Source organism: Arabidopsis thaliana, chromosome 3 (assembly GCF_000001735.4).
Source record: "Arabidopsis thaliana chromosome 3, partial sequence".
In the NCBI taxonomy this organism is placed as follows: Eukaryota; Viridiplantae; Streptophyta; class Magnoliopsida; order Brassicales; family Brassicaceae; genus Arabidopsis; species Arabidopsis thaliana.
The window spans coordinates 2,695,861-2,710,030 of NC_003074.8; the positions used below are offsets into that span (position 1 = coordinate 2,695,861).

Genomic DNA, 14,170 nt, shown 5'->3' on the forward strand with positions numbered 1-14,170 from the left:
CCATAAATTCTTCGAATCACCTCTAGGATTCCGTACAACGGGGTACATGAAGGGATCATCATTGCACACGCTTCATAAGTATATTTATGTTTTAATCAGTTTTGTGTTATAACGTTTAAATTAGTGTAATCTAAACACCAACGGTTTTTCTACTCTTACATAGCAATGTCTGGTCTTCTAAACCGAATTCATCTAGGGTTTATTGTAGTTGGTAAAAAAATGAAAACCGAAAAACTAAAAATTTGGTGTAGGGAAAAAATATTGGGTTCAAATTCCATGTTAATCAAAACTTCAGGTTCCGTTTTGCAATTATTCCATTATATTATCAATTTTGGACACAAACATCAAGCTGACACTTTGTTTGTCTGAATAACATTATCAAAGGCCATATATATCTAAAAGTCAGCAGAAAAATATCACAACTCCCTCTCTCTCACTTGGGAATCTCGCATCGAGAAAACAAGAAGATTCGATGATAAGAAAGACACTATGCATACTTGAAGAACTTATATTCGTGCTGACGAGTCTCGTTTCCGCGATCAGGACAGCTCTCCGGACATCGTTTTCCTACTCCGCCGCGGCGCCGCCATTTCTACCACTTCCTCGTCTTTGATGACCAACTGTTTTGCCCCACAGGTGTATCATTCAAGTTTTACTCTAAACTCGAAACTTCGGATCAATATATGTATTTGTGGAATATCATTAGCAGCGAGTTTTTTATTTATTTGTAGATTCTATCAAGTGTATACAGTACTGTACATTTAGTTACATATACTTGCATCTGTGATATATTTCGGTAAACACCAATTGTAATTCTACTTTATGATGTATTGTGTTATTTATATACACATACAAGGGTGAGTGATCATTAGAGAACGGATAAAGATAGTAAATCACATCTTGGACATGGCGTGATCCATCACATCCACGAGGAAATCTACAAAATACAAGATTTGAAACAACATAAATCATGAATAAAAAAATGAAACAAAAAGAAACCAATTTGAAGATATATATGTTAAACTAAGGAGCTAACCAGCGTCGGAGAGGGTGAAGCAGAGAGGAGGAGTGATTCTGAAGACATTCCCATAGAATCCACCTTTCCCCACCAACACTCCCATTTCTTGATACCAAAAGATTTGTATTAAACACTATCTTAAATGCATAAGTATCAACTTTATATGATGAGAGTGATCAATTTCACTTGGTTTAGGATTGAACACAACTAACCTTTCATTTGATCCATTAAATGAAGGGTCTCTGCTTTTGCAGGAGTTTTTAAGTCGCGGTCTTTGACAAACTCAACTCCTAGCATCAATCCTCTCCCTCTCACGTCTCCAATGACTAAACAAATTAGAGAAAGGATAAGATATTCAATAAAGAAAAATTTTAAAATTGATTTTAATTTGGACAAGAAGTAACTCACGTTCGTATTTGTTTTTGAGTAGCGTAAGTCTACGTTTAAGATGTGAGCCAACGAGGTTAGCATTCTCTTGGAGCTTCTCTTCGTGAAGGACTCTAAGTACTGCGTGTCCTGCGGCCGTGCACATTGGATTTCCGCCGAAAGTATTAAAGTAACTCCGACGGCTTAAAACGCCGGCAATCTCCGGTGTCGTCACAACCGCTCCAAGTGGTATACCGTTACCGATCCCCTGCAAAATCCAAATTAGAATTGATGATGATAAATTGATAACGATGCATGAATCATGATAATGATGAACCTTGGCCATGGTGACGATGTCAGGGATAACACCATGGGATTGAAACCCCCAGAAATGGGTTCCGGTACGAGCAAAACCGGATTGGACTTCATCGGCGATGCAAACTCCTCCGGCTTTCCTCACGATGTCGTAAGCCGCCGGTAAGTATCCGGGAGCAAGCTCTACGATTCCTCCAACACCCTGTTACAGGATATAGACTACATTACATGCATATTCATTATCATAATCATAAATACCTTTTTGATATAAGAAATAAGTACAAATTAATCTCGCCTGGATTGATTCGCCAATGAAACCGGCGACTTGACCGGACGTTCCGAATTGGATAAGATCGTGTACATCACTCGCGTACTTTTCACCGTCGGATCCAAATATTCCTCTGTAAGGATCTGGATTTATGGCGTGATGAACTCCACTCTGTTACAGAGATGATGCCTTGTCAAATTTAAATTTGGGTTGGTTACTTCTTCTCTTCTTCATATAAACTCATTTAGTCCAAGCTAATCGATTCAAACGTCATATTGAACTTTGATTCCATTCTAATTTTTGTTTGGTCAACACAGCTTAACTGTCTTACTCATCTACTATGATCTTAAGAAAAAATCAATTATGCTATATCAGATGGTGTAGATTGAAATGGAAAAGAACCTGAACGACGTTGAATTTCCAGTTGGACTGAGCAGTGGCACCCATAGTAGCAGCTGCGTTTCCATGATAAGAGTTCCTAAGCGAAACGATGTCGTTACATCCTGTATACAGTCTAGCCATCATCATCGCAAGTTCATTCGCCTCCGTACCCGAATTCGTGAAAAACACCACCTACGTACATGATAACACATGTACATTTGACTTGCCGGTCAAGTCATCGAATAACCTTAATACAAAAAAAACTATATTGCACAACTCAAAAAGAAGATATATCATTATTTACCTTGAGATCTCCCGGAAGAGTGGAGACAAGGGCTTCAGCGAAATCGGAGATGGTGTGGTTAAGGTAAAGGATGGTGGAGTGGTTAATAAGTTTCAACTGTTTGACGACGGAGTTAACTACTTCCGGGTGGCAATGGCCGCACGAAACCGTCGCTATTCCTCCAAAGGCATCTAAATATCGACGTCCATTCTCGTCGAACACATACTGCATCTTTGCCTCCACAATGTTTAACTGTTATCATCAACGGTAAAAAAGAAAACAGAGTAAGAAACGTCGTCGTTCTATGCTAGAAAACAAAAATGATAGGGATCGGAACGTCGTTTTACGGGTGTGTTGTAGAAGTGAAAAAGAGCGGGGCTGAGGAACTCTCGCCGCTTTGCGATGATCTCTGCCGTAGATGGACCGTCGTAAGGCGGCGGAGAATAATTGAACGGGGGCATTTTCGGAAGTTTTGTTTCGGTCTCGGTCTCGCGGACGGAGGATGTTCTCTGAGCTGCTGTTTGTGAGGAGCCATGGCGCGGAAGAAGATAATTGTTCCGTTTCAGTAGTGAATTAACCGCCGTTAACTTCCGCATTTTTTCACCGACGTTAAAACGTTACCGGAGATCTTTTGAGAGATTGAGAGAGAGAAGAGATAGAGTGTATGAATTATCAAGTATGGCAGAGTTGTTCTATAAAAAGGCGTAACTGGTTTATACTATTGGCAAAATTAAATCTATCATCAGCTGAAGCGTGTCCGTTTGTTTTGGCATTGTTTTATCTTCATCCCAGTTTAATACGTACTTATCTTACCTAAGTCTAACCTAAATTATTTATCAAAAAGTATAACCTAATAAGTTAATATGAGATTCACTAAAATACATGAGAAATACAGTTTAAAACTCCACTTATTAAGTAAATATTCTAATCATAGATAAGATGAGCAAGTAAGCAGCACATTAACCAAAGTACCAAACCATAGAGTCACGCTATTATTATAGTTTTCTTTAGTTTGATTGGCGTAATTAACTTGTTTTTGGCGTAATTAATTAACTTGTAGGATAGTGATAGTCTGATACACGGTTCTATACAACGAATCACAGTTGTTTATTTAAATTTTAAAGCATAGAAACAACAGATATCACAGTAACAAAACAACTGTGTCGTAATATTTGTAAAAAATGGTTTGAGTTGTTATGAAAATTCAGTAATGTTCACAACGCAATCATTGTTTTAAAACTTCTGTAGCCAATTGCAAAGTTTAGACGCTTTCTTTCAATACACGTTTCTAATTATAGGCATGTCCATCATGAACCTGGACACAAACTGAGGCATAGGTTCGTAGTTCACTTGTCGTTGTGTTATGAAAGTGAAACCATCAACCTACCAAGCCCATATCATAATAATTTTGAATTGTTGATTGAAATAATTGGGCAACACACAATATTTTTCTATTTTCTCCACTTGAAATTGCTTAAAATGATCCAATCATGCTGTTACGTTTGGAAAGAATCTAGAACGGACCTGTTAGTCTTATCTTCTGTCAATCTCATTTTGTATCAAAGTTTTCAATCATATATGAGGGATTGGATCGTCTTTTTAACATTTGTTTTAAGTCACCGATCAAAGTCTTGAGTTGATAACAAAAGCAAACTAAAACGGAATAAGAAAGATATTTTGTTTGCATTGGAATAAGAAAATATATTTTGTTTGCTATTTGCATTTTATGTTATAATTTACAAAAAAATGTTTAGACAAAAGAAAAGTCTGTTTTTAGTAATGCAAAAATAATATTGTACCTAATAAAGCTGGAAACAATGAACCCTTGTATTGTACAAGTTGTATCTATCATTCACTTAGTAATATGGGTAATGGGTTCACTGGTCCATAATAAGACATAATCGACACACACGTCATACATTTAGTTCCTTCTTAGCATAAATAGTAAAAACATACAAAATGTTCTGTTTCTAGAAAATAAATAAGCTATGCTAAAAGTGCTATGAAACTATCTACCACTAACGATAGAGCTTGAAGAAACATTGGAGAAAGACGAAAAAGTATTCGAGCTCGAGGCTCTATCAGACGAAACATAACCTACAACATTCGATTTATGATCGTCTCTCGAAGAATCCGAGAATCCCCAATTTTCATCAATCTGTGGAACATTCTCTTCACCATTCAAATATCTAAGCACCATTCTCATCGATGGCCTAAATTTTGGTTTCTGATGGCAACATAGTAACCCCACAACAAGAGCTAGTTTAGCCTCTCTGCCATTGAAACTAGACCCGAGATTCTGATCCACGACGCAAAGGATTCCACCATTAGTATGAAATTCCATTACCCAATCAGCTAAGAAGAAGTTCTCTGCATTCGTTGGTTTATTCCCACACACTATTTCTAACAACAAAACGCCAAACGCGAAAACGTCAGACGCGGTTGAGCCTTTACCGTTACGTGTGAGCTCAGGCGCCATGTACCCTAAAGTGCCAACGATTTTCGTGGTCTGCGTTAACGTTCCGCGTTCATAAAGCCTCGCGAGTCCAAAATCGCCTAATTTAGCGTTCATATCTTCATCAATAAGAACATTGCTCGGTTTCACGTCTCTATGAACCACGATCTGTTCCCATTCCTCATGAAGGTACAACAGTCCCGACGCGATTCCCTTTATGATCTCGAAACGCACGTCCCACGGCAACACGATGCCGTTTCTTCTCGGCGTTTGGTACAGCAACGAGTCGAGACTTCCGTTGGGTATATAATCGTAAATTAACAAGAGCTCGTTCTTGTGTTTGCACCATCCTTGAAGATTCACGAGGTTCTTATGACCTAATCTTCCTAAACTCTCGATCTCTGCCATAAATTCTCGAACACCTTGTAAGCTATTTGAGGTTATCTTCTTCACTGCGATTGGACCCGAAGAAGATAGATTTCCTCTGTAAACGATTCCAAATCCTCCAGTACCGATAATCTCACTCTCTTTGAATTTCTTCGTTGCTAAGTAGAGATCTCTGTATCTAAACCTATGAGGATAATCAATCTCCCAATCCTCTAGAGTATCTTCTTCTTGGATTCGCCTTTTGTACATCACAAATATAAATAGTAACACAAGCAAGACCAGTGTGACGATCGATAAAGCAACAATCAAAACAATGACTTGAGAATTGTAACCTTTCTTGTTACTCAAGCGAGGTGGAGGAGGAAGCCGCGAGATCTCGAGCCAATCCGCCATTGGATTTTCTCCGCAGCTTGAAAAACTCCAACCCATTACATAGTGAGCACTCGACTGGTCTTTTCCAGTCGCGGCGGTGAATCCGACGTACATTTCATCCTTCACAATCTCCGACAGCTCTGAAACTCGTCGCGAGATTAGAGGCTTCTTGGGTTTAAACTCTAATCTCGTCGGATAGATTGTAACGTTTAAGGTTTCGCTGGATCCGTCGTAATCGATAAGAACTCGGATTGGTTCGCCGCTCTCGAGCTGAAAATCTTCCTTTCGATCCTCTGTGTCGTAGTAAATGAGTGGTTCTTGTACATTGGAGGAGAGGTTGTTGAAATTAAGACCGATGTGGTTTCCTCTTCTGTCTGCGCCGTCTTTAAATCCTTGTACCGTGTCGAATTCCACTGCGAATACGTGATTCGATGGATTACCGTTGTTGGTTCTGTTCAACAGACCCAAATACTGTGCAGATTCGGCTCCTGGACGATTCGGGGTCGGAGAAAGTGTGAACGTGAAACCAAAACCACCGTTGCCGGGACTTGAAGGGAGTATGACGAAGACGAAAGAAGTGCTAAAGGAACAAACTTTGATATCGGAGGAATTGGTTAACTCACGCAATCTGATTGGTTTGCGGTAAAACGCTGTTCCAGTGACGTTTTGTTTCCGATTAGTTAGTCTAAGAAGATCATTGTCGTGTTGGATTGTGGAAGCTCCTTCTGTTTGAATATCCGTTTGGTTTTCTTTGAAACCTATGAATGTGAATTTCGCTGTCGTGGCCTCAGCAAGAACAGAGCTTTTAGAAGCGTTTGATAATATCATTAGAAAGAAGAAGAACATGAACGAGTTTATGGATCTTGCTATGCCCATTGAGTAGTGGTATCTTGAGCTTTTTGACTTTGATTGTATGAAGTAACTAGTAAGAGAGAGCATTGAGTTTAAGTTTCAAATATGGACATGTTCTTATGCTATCAACGACGAAAGAGTCGAAATGTTCAAAGTCAAGGTCTTTTTGGGCTATATGTGTGGAGGAGATGACTCTCATGATTTCACGTAATTGCATAATTAATACTTGACAATATCTTCGACCAAAAGAAAACAAAATAGTGGACAAAATGATGAAGACCGCTATGATTTAGCCTAAACATGAGTCTTATTGGTCATAAATTTTGTTAGCCCATTATGGAAAGTGAAAACTAATGGGCTTGGCCCATATTAGCGTCCATATATTTTTAGCAGTTAATTATGTCAAATTAAACTTACTTTTGGAATAAAAAAATCAAAAATCAAAATTCAGATCTTTCCTCTTCATATCTCCCTCCTCTCTCCAGATTCCAGAATATCACGTACTTACTTGGTGGTATCAGAAATCTACGATTTTTCTGGTGAGGGTTTTGAGGTGTGGAGCTAGGGCTTTTGCTGCTAGATAGTTGATTTTTCAATTTTCCGCAGCAGAAATGGGAAATGCGTCGGAGAATTTCGATATTGAAGATCTCATGTCTTATGGAGACGATTTGATCAACTTATTGAATGTTAAGAATGGTTTTGATATTATATCTCAAAGTTCTGAGCAGTTCAAAGCTCTCAATTTTGCTTGCCATGAGGATTTCAATCAGATACAAGGCTCTATTGAAGGTCAGTTTTGTTTTTCCGATTTGGTTCTCTAGATAATTTACTAGATAAATAATGTGGCTTTAGCTGGATTGAGCGAGGAATTTTTTTGGTTTGGACGCAGATTGTAAGACGAAACTCTATGCTTGTAAGAAGAAAACTGAGGAAGCATATTCAGATATTGCGGCTGAAGATGAAATTGAACGTCTTCAGAAAGAGCTTGACGAAGAGATGGAACGGGAGTTCAAGCTAAAAGACGAGCTTAGATAAGTATTGTTTGTTTTTGAGTGAAAATATCCTAGTTGTTGATTCAGTGACATGAAAAAATTAATCTTTTGGTTTTTTAATTGTCAATACACTAGTCGCTGATGAACTCAAGGACCTGAATGCTCAATTGTCATCGATAGATGAACATAAGCAATCTACAAAGAGAAAAGTGAGGGACGACTTGAGAGCTGAGTAAGATCCACAAACCTCACTACTGCAGTTGCTTGTTATGAATGCTCGTTACATTTGTTTTCTCATTGTTCCCTCTTTTTATCTACAGGAAAAAGCTATCAATGTATGCTTCTGTCACGAACGTTATACCGGACATTGATGATCCATCAAAGATCTCAGGCTGTATCCTGTTCTTTCATCATCACTCTATTCTATCAACGTTTTCTTAATCATATATATTGTTCACTTTTTATCCTTAGGTGTTTTGAATCCTTGATTTTGAAAATCATATTAGATATGGTAGATCGTGAAAAGAGGCTAATTGAGAAGTTTCAATTCGAGACAAATAAGATGACGGCATACGAGACATGTAACAGTATCTGGAGCATCATAAACAAACAATAAACATACTTGGCACCACTTCATTTGTATGATATATGTGTGAGCAGTCTTGGTTTTAGCTTAGCAACCAAAAACCTCTTTATCTACCATCAGTTCCGTTGATGTAAACACTTTCTACTTTACTTAACTTTGGATTTTTGTTATATGATTTTGAATTTTCTTCTCCTGTAACATCATCATCAATCTAAGATTTTTCCCCCTGCAAGTTTCCGTGTTCATGTTGCAGCTGCTCCTGCCGTTTTCCTGATCGTTTTTTGCTGTGCAGATTGATGCACAAGTTCAGATTTAGGTTGTACAAATTCTAAAGGAACAGAAGTGCAGTTTTTTAGTTTCTATGCTTTCATTATATTCTTAAACGCCTTTCATAAGGATTTAATGATTTTGAATCCAAATCTTGGTGGCCTAGCAAACTTTGGGATTATTACCTAGCTTCTCTTCTGAACTGTGGAACCTGCTTAGTGTCTCCACTGAACCATTGAACTTGTTAGGGTTTGCCATTTTTCTGTCTTATATTGGGGTAGATTTTACAGGCCAGAGAACTCGATCCAATTTAGCGAGAGTGTACACAGTACACACTATGAAGTTATAATTTTGTTGTCCCTGTCTCTTGAAAACAGTCACAGTCTCACAGAGATACAAATCCTCATAGCCAGAGTCTTTGGATTATTGATGAATATTGTCACCGCCTGCCTCACGAAGATGGTCAGTTCCCCTTTTCAAATTTCATGCAAGTTTGGTAACTGTTTTTCCGGAAGTATTTAGAGAAATGATCAACAGATGGTATTTATGAAGTCTTTACAGGAATTTCATGTCGGATCTTCACTGGTACATGAGGCTTAGTAGTTTGTAGTTTATGAACCTTCTATAATAGATCAGTCACAAAGAAAGAGAATCTTTACGAAAAGATCATGAACTTTTCATAGCTTCTGTGCTTAGGAATTGTCAATCTTGTAGAAACAAAGTAACATGTCATTACATTTTAGGTAAGAATCGAAGTACATGTCATCAGATAGTATCTGTGACTTGTCTCTATAATATTGGCTTTAATAGTGATCTCGTACGTGTATCTCAGTTTCAGATATGATCTTCACATCTTCGAATCTCTGAGGAAGCAAAGACCACATACGATTCTAGCACCTTAATGGACTCTTAACAAAACGGGTACCTTCTGCAACTTCTGGTTTCACTAATGGCTTATTGGCTTTAGATAGATTTGGGTTCTTAGTTCTTCTTTAGGGACCACATTGGAAAATTAGATATCTATTGATTAAGAGGGAAGGAACAGTGAGAAACAAAAATCATTGTGGAAACTGTGAAACAAGATTATGAAACCTGATACTCCATGAACTTCTCTGTGTGCTCTCTTTCGTCGTTGCTTGATTCTTTGACATATCTGCAATTATAAAGGCAATTAGGATTAGTGAGAAGATATATAACTTTCTGTTTCTTAGAATGATTATGAAATTTTAACGATAAATACTTGGCTAAACCCTTAAGAGTTATGTCTTCTCTGTCGAAATACGCATACATGGCATGGTACACGTACGAGACATTGTCTCAACCACTGCACAACCAACCTGTTACAAAATAGAAGGTGAATTAGGTAGGTGGCAATATTTGGAGGTAACATTAACAAAATACCAATGGTGTGACTTAGTGCCATCGAATTAGTGAAACATGAGTATTTTTTAGTTACAAAATACAAAAATCTTACTAACTTCAACTATCTTTTTCTTTGCTAACTATGATAACTTGTATGTAGAAGTGTTGTTTTTTATTTTGTCTTGATAGCTAATAAGTTGGATGATGCTTACTTGATTTGCTCGTTAACAGCTGCCTCACAAGCTTGTGCGTATCTTTGGTGAGCGACGGAGACAAGAGCGGTGATTGGTAGGGCTAGATAAGCTCTCTTTACCTCCTCGAACGGCTCGAATATGACTCCGCTCATCGAGCCAGCTGTTTCTGCTGCCACCACCAGTGATCTCCTTGCCAGTTTCCTCTGTTGTGGGAATCTCAGTGAACCAGCAGGAGAAGTGGTGCCATGATGGGTTTAGTGGTAAATGAAGAAATTCCCTTGAAGCTATGTCTTTGATCAGCATGCGATGTGGATGATGAACTGATGAAGAAGAAAGGGTTTTGTAATATAGGAGGGAATCGAGTGTAGTGGCCGTTGGATTAGACCCACGTGTTGGGGTCTAGATAGAACCACATTTACGGGCGTGTGGTAGCCTCATGGCCATCCAATGGGATGGCGTCAACGAGGAGATTCCGTCCACGTCAGATAAAAGCTTATCCTATTTTCACTGTCAGTAATAAACTTTGTCTGATTCTCTTCTATTGGCCCTATATACACTTTAATACAAAGTTAAATTGTTTGTTCTACAATCCACATCGTTCTTTCAAATTGGTACGTGTCAAAAATCTATTGGCTCTTATAGTGTTAATACAAAGTAACGAAATTAAATGAATCGGTGATAGAACCAAAAAAAAAACACCTCCGATCTCGGCGAGAGAAAGAGAAACGATCTGTGAGAGAGAATGGATCAGATCTTGAACAAGGTAGGCTCGTACTGGTTAGGTAAGAAGGCGAACAAGCAGCTCGATTCCGTCGGTGACGATATCAACGTACGAATCTCTCTCTACTCTTTCACTACTACTTGCGGAATCAGATGCTTCAGTTTTTGTTTTGAGTTTCTGTTATCGATCCGATGCTTTTGAGAAATTTGATTCATCCTTTTTAGTGTGTCGTAATCGATCTAGGGTTCTTTTGATCTTAGAGTCTGGTAAATGGTGGTGTAGCTCGTTGATTCTTCACTTAGTAGCGCAATTGCGCTTTATTTCTGCAATTTTCTAACAAATCTGTCATATGTTCATTGGATTGTATAAGAGTTTCCTGCAATTCTTCAGTTTTGAAATCGTTTGTGATGATATTAGACGAATTTTGGCGTAGAAGGAACAAGATCTTAAGAGTAGATAATTTTTTGAGACTGTTTTGTGCTACTAGTGTTCCTGTGGGTTTCTTCAAAACATGATTTAGCTCAATGATGCAATGTTGTGATCTTCTATAATCTGTAAACATTCTTTGTTCCAGTCTTTGTCTTCGAGCATCGAAGGAGGAACAAAATGGTTGGTGAACAAAATCAAAGGTTGGTTATTTTTGTACTCATTCTTGCTGTTTCATTCGACAGTTAAGGAGCCGCATCTTTCCTCAACAAATTGTTGGTTTCTAATCTCGTTATCAGGAAAAATGCAGAAGCCATTGCCCGAGTTACTAAAGGAGTTTGGTTTGCCTGTGGGGATCTTTCCACGTGATGCAACCAACTACGAGTTCAATGAACAGACGAGGAAGTTAACTGTCTTTATTCCATCAATCTGCGAAGTTGGTTACAAAGATACATCAGTCTTGAGATTCACCACTACAGTTACCGGATTTCTCGAGAAGGGAAAGCTAGCTGATGTTGAAGGGATGAAGACAAAAGTAATGATATGGGTTAAAGTCACAAGTATCTCTGCTGATTCTTCAAAGGTACATTTCACGGCAGGGATGAAGAAAAGCAGAAGCCGAGATGCTTATGAGGTTTTAAGAGATGGCGTTGAGATTGATAAATTCTAGCTCTGTTTTGCTGGTAATTCTCAATTCTTTTATCCTCTTTCTCCAATCTCTATCTTTAAAGTTTCAACTTTCTTCAAAATTGTTTTGTATATGCTGATTTTCAATTATGTTGAAGTTCATGAATTTGATAAACTGAAGAAGATGGTAACTCAGTACACCAAACAATGTTCTTATGTCTTTTGGTATTACTTACTGAGTCACTGTTTAAGCATATGACCAGAGCTAGTCGTAATGTACATTGTACAATGAGGGCTTGTTTATGATAAGAAAGCCTTAAACTTTGAGAACTGTGTAAATTTACTCTCAAATTAAGGAAAATAGGAATGATAGATATTTCATAGATAAAGAGTTTAGAAACCTTAAAGAAAACAAAATGCATAGAGCACATTACACCTTCTCTTTTTGTGACAAACTGACAATGCACTGAGAACACAAATACTGATGACAAGAAATTAAAGACAGAAGCAAATCAAATTATGATTAAGAAAAACAGAGAGGGTTGCACATGTGACTCAAACCCTTTTCTCCTAGTAAACAATACCATTTGCCTTATTCAGTGACCTTCTCTTTACTAATTTTTGCCTTTTGGTGCCTCAGCCTCAGTTCCCTCCGCGGAGTTAAGCTCCTCCCAAGCTTCGATCCAGGTGACCATTCCAGTTGCAAGTGTGATGAAGTAAGGATCAACCTTCCCAAGTTTCTCTCTCACGAGCTTGGCCAGCTCGAGGTAGCATTGCTGCACCGAAGTGCACTCTTTAGGAAGAGTCACGGATTGAAAGAACGGAATCGCCTCTTCCTGCCAAAATATTCCGTTGTATTCCTTTTTCAGGTTCACGAATGGGTTGCTGGCTTTGCTGTGCCATATGTAAGGCAAACCCGTCTTCACTCCCCATCCCATGTGGTCACATATCACCTATATTATTGGACAAATGTAACGGTATTACAGTATAACCAATGCACAAAAGCAAGATAAGAATTGAATTTACCTTGACACACCAACCAGCCCACATGTCGTCATAGCGTCCAATTGGCTGTCCATCACCCATAAGCCCAAAGTACATAGCCGGACCAATCAGCTCACGGTCAAAAGCAAGGTTCATACCACACATAGGAAAAAGAGTTCCTTTGGGAATGGTCATGACTGCATCAACATACCTGCATATAACCAAGAACTAACCAATAAGCATTGTTTCATCGTTTAAGTTTTTACAGAAGGGATGCAAAACAAAATTGGTAGCCTCAGTGGAAGATCAAATTTCCTGGAATTTTTCTCAAGAGGTTTCACAAGCTGAGTGGGAGCATCATAGTCAGGAATGTTGAGCCAGAGGCCATGAGAGACCGCGGTTATGGCACCTTCGCGCATACTGAAAGGGTATCCACGAACAAAGTCTGCCCCATCTCTGTATGGATCATAAAGTGTGTTAAAGAAATGCGGAGTTGATGGAGATAAGAGGTTCTTGATATGCTGCTCAAGCGCATTGATCTCTTTCCCTGTTGGATCCTTTGCAACCTACATTGCACATATATTGTCAACTTTGAAGAAGACTTTGGTTTGACCAAACAGAGTCTAAGAACTTTTTCACTTAAGCATAACATGAAATAGAGCACTTACAAAGCAATCATCATCAATGGTGTAGATGTACTTCTTTTTGGAGACCATGTAACCGAAGCAACGACAAGCAGAGTCCTTGAAGGAAATGCAAGAGGCCTTGGGACCCAAGATTCGATTGATGTCGTTCCTGTTGTAGAGCTCGTAGTCAAACCCTACTGGAATGTTGATGACTTTCGAAGGATCACCATCTTGAACAATGATCAAATGATACTGCTCAAAGAAAGGTCGCCACATCTCAAGGAAGTCGAGGTTTCGAATCGTAGGTATCACAATGTCTAGCTCATCTTTCAACATTGGCGTGGGTTTCACGGAAGAATACAATTGCGCCATTTGAAACGACAAGGAAGAAAGAGTAGTTTATGATTAAGCAAAGACAAAGAGAGATGTACGATAACAAGGATGACTTCTTGGTATTTATAGAGATGAGATTGAGATAATCATTTTCACTCTTAACGGAAGAAAAAAGGTATATTCATGCCAAAACATGTTTCTTCTTTTCATGTTTTCAACACAACCCAAATTCACGACTCTCACCCGCTCTACCTCTCTAAACCCAAATCACGTGACCGTCGTCTGTTTGTAGAAGATTTGTTAGAACAAAACATGAAAAGTTTTATTAATATGTTTTTTTTATCAAAATAATTTT

The 14,170-nt window shown here is 38.5% G+C and overlaps 5 protein-coding genes, 1 long non-coding RNA gene and 1 pseudogene across 11 annotated transcripts; 3 read left to right on the forward strand and 4 right to left on the reverse strand.

The window, feature by feature from the left end:
* Positions 1 to 338: 338 nt before the first annotated feature.
* Positions 339 to 3,560, reverse strand: PYD4 (PYRIMIDINE 4). 2 transcript variants are annotated; one of them, NM_111720.4, is made up of 9 exons: positions 2,979 to 3,560; positions 2,653 to 2,883; positions 2,370 to 2,540; positions 1,995 to 2,138; positions 1,722 to 1,901; positions 1,427 to 1,652; positions 1,231 to 1,344; positions 1,037 to 1,123; positions 339 to 937 (listed from the first exon to the last, which is right to left on the reverse strand). In NM_111720.4, the coding sequence occupies exons 1-9, from the start codon at positions 3,225 to 3,227 to the stop codon at positions 894 to 896; spliced, it is 1,446 nt and encodes a 481-aa protein (NP_187498.1). In that variant the 5' UTR covers positions 3,228 to 3,560; the 3' UTR covers positions 339 to 893. The 2 variants fall into 2 exon arrangements, with proteins under 2 accessions (NP_187498.1, NP_001326563.1); NM_001337783.1 differs by lacking the exon at positions 339 to 937 and having other exon boundaries at positions 970 to 1,123; positions 2,979 to 3,397.
* Positions 3,561 to 4,400: 840 nt separating this feature from the next.
* On the reverse strand, positions 4,401 to 6,885 carry AT3G08870 (Concanavalin A-like lectin protein kinase family protein; the record flags this gene model as incomplete). Of its 2 annotated transcripts, none has more annotated exons than NM_001337784.1 (1): positions 4,401 to 6,885. In NM_001337784.1, the coding sequence occupies one exon, from the start codon at positions 6,782 to 6,784 to the stop codon at positions 4,640 to 4,642; it is 2,145 nt and encodes a 714-aa protein (NP_001327766.1). In that variant the 3' UTR covers positions 4,401 to 4,639. The 2 variants fall into 2 exon arrangements, with proteins under 2 accessions (NP_001327766.1, NP_187499.1); NM_111721.2 differs by having other exon boundaries at positions 4,495 to 6,721.
* A 227-nt stretch (positions 6,886 to 7,112) lies between these two features.
* AT3G08880 (plectin-like protein) lies at positions 7,113 to 8,954 on the forward strand. Its single transcript, NM_111722.3, has 5 exons — positions 7,113 to 7,486; positions 7,587 to 7,728; positions 7,820 to 7,921; positions 8,010 to 8,083; positions 8,196 to 8,954. Exons 1-5 carry the CDS (start codon positions 7,309 to 7,311, stop codon positions 8,303 to 8,305), a joined length of 606 nt encoding a protein of 201 aa, NP_187500.2. The 5' UTR covers positions 7,113 to 7,308; the 3' UTR covers positions 8,306 to 8,954.
* Positions 8,955 to 9,121: 167 nt separating this feature from the next.
* On the reverse strand, positions 9,122 to 10,602 carry AT3G08885 (annotated as a pseudogene). 2 transcript variants are annotated; one of them is made up of 4 exons: positions 10,117 to 10,602; positions 9,783 to 9,879; positions 9,635 to 9,695; positions 9,122 to 9,562 (listed from the first exon to the last, which is right to left on the reverse strand). The 2 variants fall into 2 exon arrangements; another variant differs by having other exon boundaries at positions 9,122 to 9,695.
* A 71-nt stretch (positions 10,603 to 10,673) lies between these two features.
* AT3G08890 (hypothetical protein (Protein of unknown function, DUF538)) lies at positions 10,674 to 12,887 on the forward strand. 2 transcript variants are annotated; one of them, NM_180213.2, is made up of 4 exons: positions 10,674 to 10,927; positions 11,394 to 11,448; positions 11,545 to 11,928; positions 12,513 to 12,887. In NM_180213.2, the coding sequence occupies exons 1-3, from the start codon at positions 10,841 to 10,843 to the stop codon at positions 11,913 to 11,915; spliced, it is 513 nt and encodes a 170-aa protein (NP_850544.1). In that variant the 5' UTR covers positions 10,674 to 10,840; the 3' UTR covers positions 11,916 to 11,928; positions 12,513 to 12,887. The 2 variants fall into 2 exon arrangements, with proteins under 2 accessions (NP_850544.1, NP_566336.1); NM_111723.4 differs by lacking the exon at positions 12,513 to 12,887 and having other exon boundaries at positions 11,545 to 12,133.
* Positions 12,226 to 14,089, reverse strand: RGP3 (reversibly glycosylated polypeptide 3). Its single transcript, NM_111724.3, has 4 exons — positions 13,525 to 14,089; positions 13,172 to 13,422; positions 12,899 to 13,067; positions 12,226 to 12,825 (listed from the first exon to the last, which is right to left on the reverse strand). Exons 1-4 carry the CDS (start codon positions 13,852 to 13,854, stop codon positions 12,487 to 12,489), a joined length of 1,089 nt encoding a protein of 362 aa, NP_187502.2. The 5' UTR covers positions 13,855 to 14,089; the 3' UTR covers positions 12,226 to 12,486.
* Positions 13,578 to 13,951, forward strand: AT3G02085. Its single transcript, NR_140885.1, has one exon. It is a non-coding gene; the product is annotated as an other RNA (long non-coding RNA).
* Positions 14,090 to 14,170: the final 81 nt, after the last annotated feature.

Bases quoted from the DNA above. Each gene is read 5' to 3' on its own strand.
- AT3G08880 (NM_111722.3), top strand. From the start codon at position 7,309: ATGGGAAATGCGTCGGAGAATTTCGATATTGAAGATCTCATGTCTTAT. The intron at 7,487-7,586 runs GTCAGTTTTGTT...GTTTGGACGCAG, and splicing joins GATACAAGGCTCTATTGAAG to ATTGTAAGACGAAACTCTAT. The intron at 7,922-8,009 runs GTAAGATCCACA...TTTTATCTACAG, and splicing joins AGGGACGACTTGAGAGCTGA to GAAAAAGCTATCAATGTATG.
- RGP3 (NM_111724.3), bottom strand. From the start codon at position 13,854: ATGGCGCAATTGTATTCTTCCGTGAAACCCACGCCAATGTTGAAAGAT. The intron at 13,423-13,524 runs GTAAGTGCTCTA...TGTGCAATGTAG, and splicing joins CCATTGATGATGATTGCTTT to GTTGCAAAGGATCCAACAGG. The intron at 12,826-12,898 runs GTAAATTCAATT...CCAATAATATAG, and splicing joins GGGCTGGTTGGTGTGTCAAG to GTGATATGTGACCACATGGG.
- AT3G08890 (NM_180213.2), top strand. From the start codon at position 10,841: ATGGATCAGATCTTGAACAAGGTAGGCTCGTACTGGTTAGGTAAGAAG. The intron at 10,928-11,393 runs GTACGAATCTCT...TCTTTGTTCCAG, and splicing joins CCGTCGGTGACGATATCAAC to TCTTTGTCTTCGAGCATCGA. The intron at 11,449-11,544 runs GTTGGTTATTTT...TCTCGTTATCAG, and splicing joins GTTGGTGAACAAAATCAAAG to GAAAAATGCAGAAGCCATTG.
- PYD4 (NM_111720.4), bottom strand. From the start codon at position 3,227: ATGCGGAAGTTAACGGCGGTTAATTCACTACTGAAACGGAACAATTAT. The intron at 2,139-2,369 runs GTTCTTTTCCAT...TCTCTGTAACAG, and splicing joins GGAAATTCAACGTCGTTCAG to AGTGGAGTTCATCACGCCAT. The intron at 938-1,036 runs GTTAGCTCCTTA...TGTATTTTGTAG, and splicing joins CTTCACCCTCTCCGACGCTG to ATTTCCTCGTGGATGTGATG.